Below are 19407 nucleotides of genomic sequence, written 5' to 3'. Positions count from 1 at the left end.
TAAATTGATGCTTTCAAAGACTTTTTTTTTTTTTTGAGATGGAGTCTTGCTCTGTCACCCAGGTTGGAGTGTAGTGGTGTGATCTTGACTCACTGCAACCTCCACTTTCCGGGTTCAAGAAATTCTCCTGCCTCAGCCTCCCAAGTAGCTGGGATTACAGGCACTTGCCACCACTCCTGGCTAAGTTTTGTATTTTTAGTAGAGATGGGGTTTCACCATGTTGGCCAGGCTGGTCTCGAACTCCTGACCTCATAATTCATCCGCCTCGGCCTCCCAAAAAGTGCTGGGATTACAGGCGTGAGCCACCGCGCCGGCCCCTTCAAAGACTTTTATATCTAATTTGTGTCACTAGATACCTCAGGTGGTTCACTTAATAGTACCTAAATCTTAACTAAATTCACAATTACAAAGGTGGGTATTTGCTTAGCAAAATGATGTAGAAATTAAACCTCCAGGCTGCCTCGTCATCTCAGTCTGAAAGGATGGGAAAATGACAGTGCCTGCCAAAGCTGACAAAACCCACCAGGATGACGGAGCCTGTGAGAAGTTTCGCTGCTCGTTCACCCGTTGAACTTGTCCTAGACTGGCATTTATGCTGACAGGGACAGTGGCCACTAAGCAGCGTGATCTGCTTCAGTAGTGATGCTTGGTTTTCTCCTGTGTAGGAATAGACCTGATCGCAGCATTTTATGGCTGCCTGTATGCAGGCTGTGTGCCAATAACCGTCCGCCCCCCGCACCCACAGAACATCGCGACGACGCTGCCTACCGTTAAGATGATTGTGGAGGTAACGTACCTGGGAGCTGGGCCTCCACCTGCCTGGAGCTGAGTGTCGAGTTCACAGACCGCACGCAGACTCTGACATCTCCCAGGGCAGCAGCTGGCTATGGGAGCTGGTGTGTGTCTGGAATCAAACAGTCAGAACAGGAAAGGGTCTCTGCCTGCAGGGAGCCTACGGTCTGAATATAGAGGTGAGATCTAAACTTGTACGTGGAGGCAGAAGCTGGATAGTAGCTCTTACTGCAGGTCTTGAAGTTGAAGATGCCCGGGAGAAAACAGGTCCCAAGAGAGGGTATCCTCACCATCCCTCAGGCTTCCCCACAAACCCAGCTGAGCAGACCCACCATGGGAAGAGGAAGGACTTTTTCAAAAGCTCTCTCCTCAGGATTTAGAAGTTTCCTGCTCCTGTTTGAAAGTATAGATCTGTTTTCCCTTGTCTATAGCTGGAGAAGTTTCATAGGATTCCGCTGTATTTTCCTCCTTGAAGGAGGAACTACAGGGGAAAGCAGTTTGGGGCAGAGAATGCCTTGTCCCACCCACATCTGAGTCCCTTTCTCCATGGTGTTGGAGGACCCCCACAGTGGCCACTCCTGCTACAAAGTACGCACGATGTGTCTGGATATGTGTGACATTTCCAGTAGAACAGAGCTAACGGTGTGAGCAGTGAGCTCTTTTCTGTACGTGGTCATGATGCTGTGGATGCTGCTGGGCCAGGAAAGTACAGGTGCACAGGCTTCAGGACCTGAGCTCTGCCCCACATTCTGGCCCAGCTCCCATCACCAGACTCCTAGCGTTCTTCTCCCTCAGCTAACCAGCAGGAGCCAGCAGGGCTCGGGAGCCTAATCTGCCCATTAAAGCTACATAGTTTTAGTGTGCTTAGCGAGCAGGAGACACGTGTGTAGTGAGCACGCTTTCATCCGGCTTCATTCTCATTCTCTGATGCCAGGTGAGTCGCTCTGCCTGTCTGATGACAACACAGCTCATCTGTAAGTTGCTACGGTCCAGGGAGGCGGCGGCAGCTGTGGATGTCAGGACGTGGCCCCTCATCCTGGACACAGGTCAGTGCTTTGGCTGGAGACGGTGGTTTGCTCATGGGATTTGCTCAGGCCAGATCTGTTGATAGCCGTGTTCTTCTCCAGATGATTTGCCAAAGAAGCGGCCTGCCCAGATCTGCAAACCTTGCAACCCAGACACCCTTGCGTATCTCGACTTCAGCGTGTCCACAACTGGGATGCTAGCTGGCGTAAAGGTGAGCAGGGCGGCTGCAGGAGGTGGCCACGGGAGGCCACTTCAGAGCGTGCTGGACATGGCAAGCCCATGTGCCGACTCGTGTAATCAGACTCTGAGATGTGGAAAGAGCCGTATGTACGTGTTTCATTCACAGCACGACACGTATGATCATTTCCGTCCTTAACTAGGCTGACTAATTCTGTCCAAATGCCCCAAATATGTTTTTATATGAACGCGGTCTCCATAGCTGACAGTAGAACACTGCACGTGTTTTTCTCTCTTGCTGGTTCTCAAATCTGAGTGCTCTATGATAAATCTCTGCATACTATACTTTGTTGCGTTTTAACCTGGGCTCTATTAGAAGTCGTCATTGGCCAGTGACTCACGCCTGTAATCCCAGCACTTTGGGAAGCCAAGGCAGGTGGATTACCTGAGGTTAGGAGTTCGAGACCAGCCTGACTAACACGGTGAAACCCTCTCTCTACTAAAAATACAAAAATTAACCGGGCATAGTGGCAGGCGCCTGTAGTCCCAGCCACTTGGGAAGCTGAGGCAGGAGAATTGCTTGAACCTGGGAGGCGGAGATTGCAGTGAGCCAAGATCGCGCCACTGCACTCCAGCCTGGGTGATGACCCTCTCAGCTCAGGTGACACCCTCGTTGAGCTGCTGTACAAACCCCACCCATCGGGGACTCCGCAGCCTTTTGCGCCCTCTGCCTCCATCTGTGGGTCTGACGGGTAAGCTGGCTTTGTCTGCCTCACAACAGTTCTCACTCTCCATCCACCTCTTAGTAGAACTGAAATGAAATGGCAAATTAGCTACAATGTGAAATAAAATAATTTTTCAAAAGCTTTTGAAAAGAAATGTTTTCAGATCAAGATGACGTAGTTCCTATAGGATGAAGTTAGCAGTGACCCTCCTACTGTCACAGCCAGAAGAGAAGCTCATGCTTCCGATTGTGCCATTCTTGTGGCCCACTTACAATCTCTGCATCTCATGTAGAGTAGATCATCAGAACTTTCTTAGCTGCTTTTCTTTTCTTTTTCTTTCTTTTTTTTTTTGAGACAGAGTCTCGCTCTGTCGCCAGGCGCCAGACTGGAGTGCAGTGGCACGATCTTGGCTTGCTGCAACCTCTGCCTCCCGGGTTCAAGCAATTCTCATGCCTCAGCCTCCAGGGTAGCTGGGACTACAGGCGCACACCACCAGGTCCAGCTAATTTTTTTGTATTTTTAGTAGAGACGGGGTTTCACCATGTTGGCCAGAATGGTCTTGATCTCTTGACCTCATGATCCGCCCGCCTCAGCCTCCCAAAGTGCTAGGATTACAGGCTTGAGCCACTGCGCCTGGCCAGCTGCTTTTCTTTAACCAGTGTCCATTCTTGTTTGTCTCCTGAAGTCACGTGAAAGCCCCAGTGGGTCTGAGACCCACAGCCAGGTGATAGGAGCACCCTTCTCTTACATCATACATGGTTGTGCTCCTGCTCATCTCTGAATTCCCACTGGACCCAGAGGGCAGGGCCATGTTTCAGTCTTCTGTTCATCTCCAGCACCTAACACCATACCTGATATATAACAAGCTCTCAGTACTTTAGTATTTGCTGTGCTGAAGAGATCAATTCTTCACCTAGAAATAGTGCTTTGCACAGAGCAGCAGTTCAGGGTAGGCTTGCTCTAGTTGCTGATCTGAGTGGGTGGGTAATTTTGGGAGGCAGGACTTTACTACTAGCTGCTAATCCAGGGAGGCAGGAGTCTGGATGAGTATTTGATAAATTCAATCTCATTTCTCCATTAAACAAATACTTACCTTAAAAACAAACTAAAAAGAATTACTTACATTTTACGTTCTATAAAAATTCTACATTCCACTGTATGAATATAGTAAAGCAGTTATGAAACCCTCTGGGCAGAACTTTCAACAATGATGCAGAATTTCACAGTGAGAGGACCCCAAACCCCGGTTGTCTCACGTCTTGCTGGAGTGGCAAATGAAAGATGGGAGCCAGGCGTTTGGCTGGATTTCCAGTTACCAGGCTTTGTGCTGGTCCCTTTACAGTTTAGCTCTGGTCAACATTCAACTTCAGATAACTTGTGACATGTTTTAAAACCACAGAAATCAGAACCATTTTCTATGCTGCTTTGACTTCTATTTTCCTCTTAGGTTTGTTTGGCAAGAAAGCTTCTGTGAGAAAATTAATGTTAGTAATATATTTTATTGTATTTCGAATTAATCTACGTTACACATGGACTGTAGTGGACTATTACAGGGATTAGGGAAGGGGAAGATACGGAGAGCTCTTCACTGTCTGGTCAATGATGGGATGAATGGATTTTGGTCACCATCTCCCTGCAGGGTGGTGGAGGATGGTAAAGGATGAGTGTAGGAGGACCTGGGCTCTAACTCATGTCACAGTCAGCAAAATCTTTCACTTCTGTGAGCCTTCACTTCCTGATCATTGAGATGGTGAGCCACCCAGCAGGTCTCACTGGCCACCTGCTGCACAGCAGAGGCCTTGTCCAGCCCTGGAGACACCCATGAATGAGGCAGAGCCTTGACTGGCAGAGGCGGGAGTGTGCCATGGTGTCTCCTCTACTTGTGGGTCAGTGTGTTGGAGAGAGAGTCACACTAGAACCCCTTCCTGCATGACTTGCTCTTCAAATGCACTATTTCAACAGCTGGAATTGCTAGGTCCTGCAGGACCTGCAGTTCTGAGTGAGGTTTACTCATTGACAATGAGAACTCCAGTGAAAATATCGGCCACTCACATTCCCCAGACACAGTGTAGCCCCAGCTTGGCTATAGTTGTCCCTGGTCCTAAAAACAGCTTTGGGCATTTGGTGCCAGATATCATACATTTGTTGTTTTTTGGGTTTCGTTCTTTAAATTTTATTGAAGAGACAGGGTCTCACTCTGTTGTCCAGGCTGGAGTGCAGTGGTAGTCATAGCTCACTGCAGCCTGGAACTCCTGGTCTCAAGCCATCATCCCACCCTGGCCTCCCAAAGTGTTGGGATTACAGGTATGAGCCACTGTGCCAGGCCAGCATACATTTCCTGCGGCCTTACTGTATTTTAGATGCCTTTGGGTGTCAGGCCCCGTGCATTTAATGCAGCCTATTGTCTCATAGATATCCTTGGGCATGCGGTCCCATGCATTTAATGCAGCCTTGTTTTCTCACGGGTGTCTTAGGGTGTCAGGCCCCATTCATGTAACACTGCCCTGTGTTTTGCAGATGTCTCATGCAGCCACCAGTGCCTTCTGCCGTTCCATTAAGCTGCAGTGTGAACTTTACCCTTCTAGAGAAGTGGCCATCTGCCTGGACCCCTACTGTGGACTGGGATTTGTCCTCTGGTGCCTCTGCAGGTAAGATTCCTCTCCATATCTTTATATTAAAAAAAAAAAAAAATCATGCACCTTCTTCTCCAGACCTTACACCCAGCCAGGCAGCCTCAGCACTGGCCCCGTACCCCCACTCCTGCTGGAGGAGGCCTGGGGCTGACTCCTGTCCCTGTCTCTCTCCTGGTGGATTTGGCTCTTGGGGACAGAACAGCGCCTGGGGTGACAGTCACTTTCTGCAGCAGTGGAGGAACATTTTGGAGAGTTGTCTGTGTGGACCTTTATTTCTGACAATCAGAAGACTCCCAGGCTTCGGACTTGGCTCTTATGCCTGTAAAGCCTTGCGATCGTGCTTGATCTGGGTTCCCGCTGGGCCAGCAGGCATTGCAGCCTCTCACCTCCCTCGGGCTTCACTCCAGCTGTTACTGCAGGACCTAGGCTGGGCAAGCCCAGAGGTGAGTCCACAAGGGCTGAGTGTTCCCTGGGGCATGCGGCACTCTGCCCAGCAGTCAGCTCGAAGCCTGGCTCACAGCAGGTGCTCAGCAGACATTTATGGGATGAATGAAGGACCAGAAAACCAAATGGATGTTTCTTGGCTTTTTTGTCTGATCATACATACGTGATCATTGTAGAAATTTTTAGAAAATACAAAGTAATATAAAGAAGAAAATAAAGCCATCAATAATCATACCACCTGATAAAGGGCATTACCAATAAATATCCACTAGCAACATTTGAGCACATAGTGTTTCAGAGTTCATTTTCCAATTTATTAACATTTTCAAACATACTTGTGTAGAGCGTGTCCAGCAGTACACACCAGTGACTGTCATCCAGCTTCATGTATCAGCATTTTAGCAGTTTTGTATTTTCCGCCTGCTCCCCACCCCCCTTTTTTTAAAACGGGGCATATTAAAGCTAACGCAAACATGTAACTTCACTGATAAATCTTTTTTGCACATACTATTTTATGATTATGCATTAATGTATTTATAAATCTGAGATGTTACAGTATGAAATTGGTTATGATTTTCCTAAAATTTATAGTGGATCTTTCTCTTTTCTTTTTTTTTTTTTTGAGACAAAGTCTCAGTCTGTCACCCAGGCTGGAGTGCAGTGGCACAATCTCAGCCCACTGCAACCTCTGCCTCCCAGGTTCAAGCAATTCCCATGCCTCAGCCTCTTGAGTAGCTGGGATTACAGGTGCCTGCCACGATGCCCAGCTAATTTTTGTATTTTTAGTAGATACGGGGTTTCACCATGTTGGCCAGGCTGGTCTTGAACTCCTGACCTCAAGTGATCCACCCACCTTGCCCTCATGAGCCACGTGCCCAGTGGGAATTTTTTCTCATGTCTGTAAACAAACATTTTTAATGTATTCTTAATATTTAAGAGTATTAAGTTGGATTAAAATGTAATCTTGTATTTTTGAAAAATACTGATATTCTAATTAGGACAATTCAGCTTTTTGAGAAAGCAGATAAAACTGAATAATGAAATATTTAATGATTTTTGCCTCAATCTAAAATGCAATAATACTGTGAGTGATTTTTTTTCCTTGGGAAATCGCTCAGAACATACTATTCCAACAGTTGGGCCAAAATGGCCTTAGATATACATGTGAAGCTGGAGGGCAGAGGTCTGTTCTGAACAACTGCCCTTGTAGGGTGACTGTATTTCATCTGGCAGAGTATACAAGTAAAACCAAAGCCAACAGATGGAAGACTCCTGCCTGCAGACTCACCAAGCCTGGCTCCCCATGAAAATCAGAGAAGGTGTTTGTGGCAGGGAAAGTAAGTTCTCGGTGTGAACCAACAATTACAATAGACTCTTTAAGGGCTTGTCCAGGTTGTGATGAACTTTAACAAGCATCTTCCCTGAAAAATATTAATAACTCAGAAGTCATAAGATCACAGTACTTTGTTGATTGCCCTTGCAACAGTACAAATAAATATAGCCATAAATGTTTCCAGTAAAAACAAAAATCCTCTATAGAAACAGATCCCAATGGACTTGCTTAAAAAAAAAAAAAAAAAAGCACTTGGGTCCTAGATGCACAATGACTAATACAGAAGTTAAAATAATAATGACTTCCCTTTCCCATGGAGTTCAGCAGGTCTGGAAAGAGAACCGGGCAGAAGAGGCCCTGGGGGTGTGAAATGTGAGGAGGCCTTGTCCTCGGGGTGTGCCTCTAAGAGCACAGCAGGGTAGGGAGGGCATCTTGGTGGGGAGCAGCCACACAGGGTGCCCAAGCCTAGGTTAGAGGAGGGGAGTCCACAGAGGGCTGTTCCCAGCCTGGGCTGTGGGAGCCAGGCAGGGTGCAGTGTGGGAGTCACAGCTTGTTCCGGGACTGGGCAGCCACAGAGGGAGATGGGCTGCATGTGGGGGATTGGAAGTAAGTGCAGTCAGGCATCGTTGGGTGATGGGGATGCGTTCCACTTGGGTGATTTCAGTGTTGTGCAAACACCGAGTGTGCTTACACAGACCTGGCTGGGACAGCCTGATATACCCAGGCTGCAGTCATGTGCAGTGTGGCAGTACACTGAATGCTGTGGCCATTGTAACGCAATGGTAAGTATCTGTGTATCTAGACATATTCAAGCACAAAAAAGGTACAGTAAAAGTAAGGTCCAGAAGGTTAAACTCACTGGGTGGGTCAGTGAGTATGTGGCACCTGGACGTGAGGGCCCAGGACATTACTGCACACTACTGTAGCCTCTGTAAACACCAGACGCTTCGGCTACACTAAGTTCATCAAAAATGCCTATAGTTCTTAAATGATAAATTAGCCTTAGCTTACTGTAACTTTTTAACTTTATAAACATTTTAATTTTTAAATTTTTGACTCATCTATAAAAACACTTAGCTTAAAACACACATTATACAACTATACAAAAATAATTTTTTATGTCCTTACTCTATAAATTCCTTTCTATTAAATTTTAAATAACATTTTAAACTTTTTGTTAAAAACTAATACACATGCATGCACATATCAGCCTAGGCCTCCACAACACAGATACACACACACATGCGCACGTGCACACACACACACCAGCCTAGGCCTCCACAACACACACACACACACACACACATCAGCCTAGGCCTCCACAACACACGCATGCACGTACGCATGCACACACAGCTGCCTAGGCCTCCACAACACACACACAGCTGCCTAACACAGCTGCATAAGCCTCCACAACACACACACACAACTGCCTAGGCCTCCACAACATGCACACACACACACACACCAGCCTAGGCCTCCACAACACGTGTGCACGCATGCATGCACACACACACAGCTGCCTAGGCCTCCACAACACACACACACACAGCTGCCTAACACAGCTGCATAAACCTCCATAACACACACACACAACTGCCTAGGCCTCCACAACACACACACACACACACACACACACACCTGCCTAGGCCTCCACAGGGCCAGAGTGTTCAGTGTCACTGCCTTCTCCTCCACATCTTGTCCCACTGAAGCATCTTCGGGTCAGTATGCGCATGGAGCTGTCACCTCCAAGGATAACAATACCTTCTTCTGGAAGACCCTCCTGAAGGACCTGCCAAGGGTGTTCTACAATTAACTTTCTTTTTTATAGGTAGTAGTATGCTGTAAAATAACAAAAAATACAGTAAATTCATAAACCAGTAACACAGTTGTATATCATCATGGTTAAGTATTAGGTTGTGTACATAACCATATGTGCTCATCAAAAAGCTAATCTACCATGCCCAAGACTCAAGGTTGTATCATATACATATCAATAAATGTGGTTCGTCACATGAACAGAACTGAAGATGTGATTGTATGTCCTGTGCTTTTATATGACTGGCGGTACAGTTTTGTTTAGACCAGTATGACTACAAATGTGAGTAATGTGGTATGCTGCAATGTCTATAGGCAGTAGAAATTTTTCAGCTTCATAATAGTCTCATGAGACCACCATTGTACATGGACCCATCCTTCACCAAAGCATTGTTATCCTGGGACCACAGGAGTGCTAATTTTTACACTTTTTATAGAGATAGGGTCTTGCCATGTTGCCCAGGCTGGTCTTGAACTTCTAGCCACCCTCCCACCTCAGCCTCCCAAAGTGTAGGAATAACAGGCCTAAACCACCACACCCAGCCTCCAAAACCAATTTTTTTAATTAGCCAGGCGTAGTGGTGTGTGCCTGTGGTCCCAACTACTTGGGAGGCTGAGGTGGAGGATCACTTGAGCCTGGAAGGTTGAGGTTGCAGTGAGCTGAGATCACGCCACCCATTCTAGCCTAGGTGACAGAGCAAGACCCTGTCTCAAGAAATAAAGATTGAAACAGATTATAACACTTCGGGTAAAAATAGGAAATTTTCCAACTATTCAGATACAAATAGATGAACAAATTCAATGCTTGATGAGAAGTGGGGATTTATATAGTAGCCATCTACAAAGTAGTTAGAGGAAAGAGGCTTCACAGTGGAAAAGCCTGAACCAGGTGGTCCAGGCAACCTCAGTGATGGTGAAGCCTGCAGCACGTGGTGTGAGATGAGGAAAGCAGTGTTGCTCCCACAATACTCCTGCCAAAGATGCCTGCCCTGGATCTCCCTGTGTGGAAACATCAGCCACCTAAGCTAGGGGACTGGACAGTGCACCTGCCTAGAATTACTTCACAAAGCCTGCTGTTGTGAGAGTCATAAAACATCCAGAAACTCGCTCTGGGCAGAGGGAGGCTGCGAGCTAACCACTTGCTCGCAGTGTGCCTGTGCAAACAGGACCCTTTTGCTACAGGGTATGTAATCGGGGACAGCTGGAGAAACTGGAATAGGGTCTGAGCTGGGATAGAAGGAATGTTTGTTTTCTGGTTTTGATGGCTAAGTTGTTTATGGAGGAAAATACACTTGTTTTTTGGAAATACCCCTGAAGTGTCTGGGATTGAAAGGCATCAAGTCAATGACTCACCATCAGATAATTCAAGGAGAAAAAATTATTTTAAATGTAACTTTGTGATTATTTGAAAGTTTTAAGCGACACACATAATGTATGTGTCCTCATCCTAAGGCTTTCTTCTGTCATAAAGTAGAGGATTGTTTATCTGAAAATCATGAATGTAAGGGAATTGTTTCAAAATATTTTTAAGATTATACCTGTTTTCAAAAATTGTGTCAGATAGCCCATATTCATGTATTGGAAGATTCAATATTATTAAGATGGTGGGGGAGTTTCCAAGATGGCCAAATAGGAACAGCTCTGCATGCAGCTCCCAATGAGATTGATGCAAAAGGCGGGTGATTTCTGCATTTCCAACAGAGGTACCTGGTTCATCTTATTGGGACTGGTTGGACAGTGGGTGCAGCCCAAAGAGGGTAAGCTGAAGCAGCGGGGGGCATCGCCTCACGCGGGAAGCTCAAGGGGCTGGGGAACGCCCTCTCCTAGCCAAAGGAAGCCATTAGGACTGTTTCCTGTACTCCCGCCCAGTTACTGTGCTTTTCCCACAGTCTTCACAACCCACAGACCAGGATATTCCCTCCGGTACCTACAATTCCAGGGCCCTGGGTTTCCAGCACAAAACTGGGAGGCCATTTGGGCAGACACCGAGGAAGCTGCAGTAGTTTTGTTTTTTTCATACCCCAGTGGTGCCTGGAACACCAGTGAGACAGAACTGCTCACTCCCCTGGAAGGGGGGCTGAAGCCAAGGAGCTAAGTGGTCTGACTTGGCATGTCCCACCCTCATGGACATCAGCAAGCTAAGATCCTCCACTGGCTTGAAATTCTAGCTGCTAGCACAGCAGCCTGAGCTTGACCTGGGACGCTCAAGCTAGGTGGAGGGAGGTGCGTCCGCCATTGCTGAAGCTGGAGTAGGCAGTTTTAACCTTACCGTGTAAATAAAGCCACCAGGAAGTTTGAACTGGGCTTGCCCACCACAGCTCGGCAAGGCTGCTGCAGGCAGACTGCTTCACTAGATTCCCTTCTCACTGGGCAGGGCATCTCTGAAAAAAGGCAGCAGACCATCAGGGCCTTATAAATAAAGCCCCCACCTTCTTGGGACAGAGTACCTGGGAGAAGGGGTGGTTGTGGACACAGCTTCAGCAGACTTAAACTTCCCTCCCTGGCAGCTCTAAAGGGAGCAGCAGATCTCACAGCACAGCGTTCGAACTCTGATAATGGACAGACTGCCTCCTCAAGTGGCTCCCTGATCCCTGTGTAGCCTGACTGGGAAACACCTCCAAGCAGGGACTGACAGATACCTCATACAGGAGAGCTCTGGCTGGCATCTGTCAGATACCTCTCTGGGATGAAGTTACTAGAGGAAGGAACAGGCAGCAATCTTTGCTGTTCTGCAGCCTCTGATGGTGATATCTAGGCAAGCAGGATCAGAGTGGACCTCCAGCAAATTCCAGCAGACCTGCAGCAGAGGGACCTGACTGTTAGAAGGAAAACTAACTAACAGAAAGGAATAGTTTCAACATCACAGAAAGGACATCCACTCAGACCCCAGCCAAAGGTCACCAACTTCACAGGCCAAAGGTAGATAAATCCACAAAGATGGAGAGAAACCATTGCAAAAAGGCTGAAAATTCCAAAAACCAGAATGCCTCTTCTCCTCCAAGGTATCACAACTCCTTGCCAACAAGGGAACAAAACTGGATGGAGAATGATTTTGATGAATTGACAGAAGCAGGCTTCAGAAGGTGGGTAATAACAAACTTCTCCAAGGTAAAGGAGCATGTTCTAACCCAATGAGAGGAAGCTAAAAACCTTGAAAAAAGGTTAGACAAAATGCTAACTAGAATAACCAGTTCAGAGAAGAACACAAATGACCTGATGGAGCTGAAGAACACAGCACAAGAACTTTGCGAACCACACACAAGTTTCAGTAGCCGAATTGGTCAAGCAGAAGGATGTCAGAGATTGAATATCAACTCAATGAAATAAAGTGAGAAGGCAAGATTAGAGAAAAAGGAGTGAAAAATGAAAGAAGCCTCCAAGAAGTATGGGATTATGTGAAAAAGACCAAATCTACGTTTGATCAGTGTACCTGAAAGTGACAGGGAGAATGAAACCAGGTTGGAAAACATTCTTCAGGATGTTATCCAGGAGAACTTCCCCAACCTAGCAAGGCAGGCCAACATTCAAATTCAGGAAATACAGAGAACACCACAAAGATACTTCTTGAGAACAGCAACCCCAAGACATGTAATCATCAGATTTCACCAAGCTTGAAATGAAGGAAAAAATGTTAAGGGCAGCCAGAGAGAAAGGCTGGGTTACCCACAAAGCAAAAACCATTTGACAAACAGTGGATCTCTCAGCAGAAACCCTACAAGCCAGAAGAGAGTGGGGGCCAATATTTAACATTCTTACAGAAAAGAATTTCAACAAGAATTTCATTTCAACCCAAACTAAGTTTCATAAGTGAAGGAGAAAATAAAATCCTTTACAGATAAGCAAATGCTGAGTGATTTTGTCACTACCAGGCCTGCCTTACAAGTGCTCTTGAAGAAAGCACAAAACATGGAAAGGAACAACTGGTACCAACCACTGCAAAAACATACCAAATTGTAAAGAACACCAATGCTAGGAAGAAACGGCATCAACTAACGGGCAAAATAACCAGCTAGCATCATAATGGCAGGATAAAATTCATATATAAAAATAATAACCTTAAATGTAAATGGGCTAAATACCCCAATTAAAAGACACAGCCTGGCAAATTGGTTAAAGAGTCAAGACCCAAGGCCGGGGGTGGTGGCTCATGCCTGTAATCCCAGCACTTTGGGAGGCTGAGGAGGATCACAAAGTCAAGAGATCAAGACTATCTTGGCCAACGTCGCCTCACGCGGGAAGTGAAACCCCATCTCTACTAAAAATATAAAAATTAGCTGGACGTGGTGGTGCATGCCTGTAGTCCCAGCTACTCGGGAATCTGAGGCAGGAGACTCACTTGAACCTGGAACGTGGAGGTTGCAGCAATCTGAGATCATGCCATTGCACTCCAGCCTGGCGACACAGTGAGACTCTGTCTCAAAAAAAAAGAAAAGAAAAAAGTCACAGCACATCATTGATGTGCTGTATTCTGGAGACATGTCTCACATGAAAAGAAACAAATAGGCTCAAAATGAAGGGATGGAGGAAGATTTATCAAGCAAATGGAAAGCCAAAAAAAGCAGGGGTCACAATCCTAGTCTCTGATAAAACAGACTTTAAACTAACAAAGATCAAAAGAGACAAGAACATTACATAATGGTAAGGGGATGCAACAGGAAGAACTAACTATCCTAAATGTATATGTACCCAATACAGGAGTACCCAGACTGGTGAAGCAAATTCTTAGAGACCTACAAAGAGACTTAGACTCTCACACAATAATAGTACAAGAATTTAACACCCACTGTCCATATTAGATCAGTGAGACACAGAGTTAACAAGGATATCCAGGACTTACACTCAGCTCTAGACAGAGCAGACCTAATAGACATCTACAGAACTCTCCACCCCAAGTCCACAGAATATACATTCTTCTCGGCACCACATCGCACTTATTCTAAAATTGACGACATAATTGGAAGTAAAATACTCCTCAGCAAATACAAATGAATGGAAATCATAACAGTCTCTCAGACTCCAGTGCAATCAAATTAGAACTCAGGATTAAGAAACTCACTCAAAACCGCACAACTACATGGGAACTGAACAACCTGCTCCCGAATGACTACTGGATAAATAATGAAATGAAGGCAGAAATAAAGATGTCCTTTGGAATCAATGAGAACGAAGACACAAAGTACCAGAATCTCTGGGACACATTTAAAGCAGTGTGAAGGGGGAAATTTACAGCACTAAATGCCCACAAGAGAAAGCAGGAAAGATCTAAAATCAACACCCTAATGTCACAATTAAAAGAACTAGAGAAGCAAGAGCAAACAAATTCAAAAGTTAGAAGACAAGAAATAACTAAAATCAGAGCAGAACTGAAGGAGATAGACAAAAAAACGCTTCAAAAAAATTAATGAATCCAGGAGCTGATTTTTCGAAAAGATCAACAAAATAGACTGCTAGCCAGACTATTGTTTTTCTTTTTTTAGATGGAGTTTTGCTCTTGTTGCCCAGGCTGGAGTGCAATGGCACAATCTCGACTCAACGAAACCTCTACCTCCTGGGTTCAAGCGGTTCTCCTGCCTCAGCCTCCTCAGTAGCTGGGATTACAGGCGTGTACCATCATGCCCTAGCCATACTATTAAAGAAGAAAAGAGAGAAGAATCACATAGACGCAATAAAAAAAAAATGATAAAGGGGATATCACCACCACCGATAAAGGGGATATCACCACAGAAATACACACTACCATCAGAATACCACAAACACTTCTATGCAAATAAACCAGACAAATCTAGATGAAATGGATAAATACCTGGACACTTACACCCTCCCAACACTAAACCAGGAAGAAGTTGAATCCCTCAATAAACCAATAACAAGGTCTGAAATTGAGGCAATAATTAATAGCCTACCAACCAAAACAAGTCCAGGACCAGATGAGTTCACAGCTGAATTGCACCAGAGGTACAAAGAAGAACTGTTACCATTACTTGTGAAACTATTCCAAACAATAGAAAAAGAGAGAATAATCTCTGACTCATTTTATGAGGCCAGCATCATTCTGATACCAAAACCTGGCAGAGACACAACAACAAAAGAAACTTTCAGGCCAATATCCCTGATGAACATCAATGCAAAAATCCTTGATAAAATACTGACAAACCGATTCTAACAGCCCATGAAAAAGCTTATCCACCATGACCAAGTCTGCTTCATCCCCAGGAAGCAAGGCTGGTTCAACATATACCAATCAATAAACATAATCCATCACATAAACAGAACCAAAGACAAAAATCACGATTATCTCAATAGATGCAGAGAAGGCCTTCAACCAAATTCAACAGTCCTTTATGCTAAAGACTCTCAATAAACTAGGTACTGATGGAAAGTATCTCAAAATAAGAAGAGCTATTTATGACAAACCCACAGCAAATATACTGAATGGGCAAAAGCCAGAAGCATTCCCTTTGAAAACTGGCGCAAGACAAGGATGCCCTCTCTTAGCATTCCTATGCAACATAGTATTGGAAGTTCTGGCCAGGGCAATCAGGCAAGAGAAAGAAAGGATATTCAATTAGGAAAAGAAGAAATCAAATTGTCTCTATTTGCAGAAGACATGATTGTATATTTAGAAGACCCCGTTGTCTCAGCCCAAAACCTCCTTAAGCTGATAAGCAACTTCAGCTAAGTCTCAGGGTACAAAATCAACGTGCAAAAACCAAAGCATTATTATACACCAATAACAGACAAACAGAGCCAAATCATGAGTGAATTCTCATTCACAATTGCTACAAAGAGAATAAAATACCTAGGAATACAACTTACGAGGGATGTAAAGGACCTCTTCAAGGAGAACTACAAACCACTGCTCAATGAAATAAGAGAGGACACAAACAGATGGAAAAACATCCCATGCTCATGGAAGAATCATTAGGAATCCCATGCTCATTAGGAAGAATCAATATCATGAAAATGGCCATATTGCCCAAAGTAATTTATAGATTCAATGCTATCCCCATCAAGCTACCATTGACTTTCTTCACAGAATTGGAAAAAACTACCTTAAATTTCTTGTGGAACTGAAAAAGAGCCTGCATAGCCAAGACAATCCTAAGCAAGAAGAACAAAGCCGGAGGCATTATGCTACCTGACTTCAAAGTATATTACAAGGCTACAGTGATCAAAACAGCATGATACTGGTACCAAAACAGATATATAGACCAATGAAACAGAACAGAGGCTTCAGAAATAACGCCACAGGAGAATTGCTTGAACCCTGGAGGCAGAGGTTGCATTGAGCCAAGATTGCACCACTGCACTCCAGCCTGGGTGACAGAGTGAGACTGTGTCTCGAAACAGAAAAAGAATAAAGCACTGCATTGCGGTAGCTAAAGTGTATAGGGAGACCCTGGGCTAGATGTCATGCCTGCTGGCAGGGTCCCCAGGTGAGGTGAACCTGTCTTGGTGAATGCCCAAGTTGGGAGAGTTTTCAGTTGTTGGCATGTTTTGTCAGGTTAGTAATCTGAAATCGTCAAATTGCTAATGTGCAAATTTATACTACTTACTAAAATGTCTATTTTTAATTATTTTGTTCTTTTAGAAGTTAAGATCTAAAGAACAACAGCTCAGGTTCCAAACATTATCAGAAAATAATGTCTTCAGAGTAAACAACCTGCTATTAAGTAGGTTTGTGTTGTCCATAGCAGTATTTATTGTCAGTGCCAAAAAATCAATTTTGGCTAATACAGCAACTAATGAACATTTGTCATATTGAGCGAGGTAAGGGCAAGTAGGAAATGAAGAGTTGGGTTTTCTATTTGTTTCTGCTGTCAAGACTTACTAGTTTTTTCTAAATGTTGACGTCTTACTTATGGGGATGAGGAAGGAGATGAAACTATATTTAGTTTTCACAGGTATGTTTGAAATTCTTCAGCCAGGAATTCACATTGAGTATCCAAGTCTGTTTGTATGCTGACAGTTCTGACCAAGCAAATCATTAATGTTGATGTATATTTTTGAGGAAGCTACTTCAAGCAATACTTAGAAATAGTTACAATGACTTTGGGAGTCCAAGGCAGGAGGATTGCTTAAACCTTGGAGTTCCAAACCAGTCTGGGCAACATAGTGAGTCCCATCTCCCCACCAAAAATTTAGCCAGTCACGGTGGTATGTGCCTGTAGTCCCAGATACTTGGGAGATGGGAGGATCACTTAAGCCCAGGAGGTCAGGGCTGCAGTGACCTGTGATCACACCACTGCACTCTAGCGTGGGTGACAAAGTGAGACTCTGTCACAGAAAAAAGAAGTGGTTAATATGGTAAACTTTATGTTACATATATTTTACCATGATAAAATTTTTTAAACTAAGGCAAAATGGCCAACTTACAACAGAGTAATAATTTGAGGCCTGATATTCACCCCTTACATGCCTAACCCTGATCTCAAATGATTAAACCCTTGAAAAGGTCATTGTTTACAGTCGTCCCTCAGTGTCAATGGAGGAGACAGGTTCTAGGACCCCTGCGGATACCAAAAAGCAAGGGTGCTCAAATCCCTAATATAAAATGGCATAGTGTTTGCAAATCACCTACGCACTTCCTTTCTTGTATTTTAAATAATTTCTGGATTACTTGTAGTACCTAATACAATGTAAATGCTATGTAAATAGTTGTATTATGTTGTTCAGTCAATGACAAGAAAGTCTACAAGTTAGGTATAGATGCAGTTTTTTTCATGAATATCTTTGATTCATGGTTGAAGCCACAGATGGGGAACTCACAGATACAGAGGGCTGACTGTGTTTCCTTTTGACAAAAATAAATAAAGCTTTGTGATAGAGAATGAAGAAAGAAACGGAAACTTGCCACAAAATACCTTTGTTATATTTGCAGAAGAGTAGTTTTTCATGCTAAGGGTCCTATTTGAAATATATTTTGTTAGCCAACTTAATTTCCTTACATTTCTTTAACTGGTTGTGAACAATTAGGAAAATTTTTAAATGAGATTGGAAAGAACTGGCTTTGGTATCATTGCATAGTAGTTAACAAGACCTAACTCGTTAACCGTAGTGCTATTTCATCGATGAAATTTTGTTTAGGCCTCTCCTGGTGGCTCATGCCTGTAATCCTAGCACTTTGGGAGGCCAAGACAGAAGGAGCACTTGAAACCAGGAGTTTGAGACCAGCCTGAGCAACATAATGAAACCCTGTCTCTATTAAAAAAAAAAAAAAAAAAAAGAAACCACAAAAGTTAGCCAGGCCTAGTGGTGTACACCTATGGTCCCAGCTACTTGGGGGGTTGAGGTGGAAGGATGGCTTCAGCTCAAAAGGCAGAGGTTACAGTGAGCCAAGATCATGCTACTGCACTATAGCCTGGACGACAGAGTCAGACTCTGTCTCAAAAAAAAAAAATTGTGTAGGTTGGGCATGGTGGCTCATGCCTGTGATCCCAACACTTTGGGAGGCCCAGGCACATCTTACATGGCCATAGCAGGAACAAGATAGGATTACTTGAGCCCAGAAGTTCAAGATGAGCCTGGGCAACATAGTGAGACCCTAACATTGCAAAAAAAAAGAAAAAAGGGGTCAGGCATGGTGGTATGCACCTGTGGACCTACCTACTCAGGAGAGGCAGGAGGATGGCTGGAGCCCAAGAATTTGAGGTTACAGTAGAGCTATGATTACACCACTGTACTCTAGCCTGGGCACCAGAACATTCTCATTAATTAAATTTTATATCTTAGAACGTGACGTATCTAGGACATTTTAATGTATGATATCTATTAATGTGAATTCATAGTAGTAAACCAAAAAATTAAAACCATTAAAAATGTAGTTTTGACAAGTTGTTTATTAAATCCACACTTACCCATCAACTGATGATGAATTGAAATATGTAACCTGTTAGTTCTTCATTTCTCTAAATCTGTTCTCTAGTATGAGGTAAAATTAAAGAATGGTTATATTTTCTTCATTTCTTCTGTTTGGTGATTTGTTGAGATGATTTTTAAGTAAAAATCCAAACTTAAAAAGATTGGGTGACTAACTTGAATTATCATAATTGTCTTTTTTTCTCCCTGGCTATCTGTTTTCTAAACCAGGTATAGGCCTACTCTTCCTTAAATTGCTGTTTGGTAAATATTTTAGGTTCTGTGGTCTTTGTCCAACCACTCAGCTCAAAGCTGCTGGAAACAATATTTAAACGAGTGGTGGTGGCCCTGTTCCAATAAAACTTTATTTACAAAAACAGGCAGTGTCTGTGGTTTGCTAGCTTCTGTTCCGAAGTTAGACATTTTTTTGCAAAAATTTGATCCCTATGTTTTCTACTAAGAAAGAGGATGCAGTTTGCTAATGCAGCAGGTCTGAGAGACGTAACAGCATCACAGCATTTAGATGTCTCAATTGTGTGTTCATAGTGGTAGTAACCGCCTCATGATTCTCTAGTACATATTTGCTTTTCAGAATGCTTTC

At 44.1% G+C, this 19407-nt stretch overlaps 1 protein-coding gene across 5 annotated transcripts in view; it reads left to right on the top strand.

Annotated features, from left to right (window-relative positions):
* Nucleotides 1-19407, top strand: part of DIP2C (disco interacting protein 2 homolog C) — a 391979-nt gene that overhangs the window by 322397 nt on the left and 50175 nt on the right. For all 5 annotated transcript variants that reach the window (XM_064371797.1, XM_064371795.1, XM_064371793.1 and 2 more), the window contains 4 exons: nt 666-787; nt 1727-1838; nt 1920-2029; nt 5238-5368. In XM_064371797.1, coding sequence (XP_064227867.1) covers nt 666-787; nt 1727-1838; nt 1920-2029; nt 5238-5368 — 475 coding nt within the window. The remainder of the gene's footprint in view (nt 1-665; nt 788-1726; nt 1839-1919; nt 2030-5237; nt 5369-19407) is intronic.

This window comes from Aotus nancymaae, unplaced genomic scaffold (genome assembly GCF_030222135.1).
Source record: "Aotus nancymaae isolate 86718 unplaced genomic scaffold, 86718_ANA_hifiasm-v0.15.2.pri h1tg000173l, whole genome shotgun sequence".
NCBI lineage: Eukaryota > Metazoa > Chordata > Mammalia > Primates > Aotidae > Aotus > Aotus nancymaae.
This window is presented reverse-complemented; position numbering and strand designations above follow the sequence as displayed.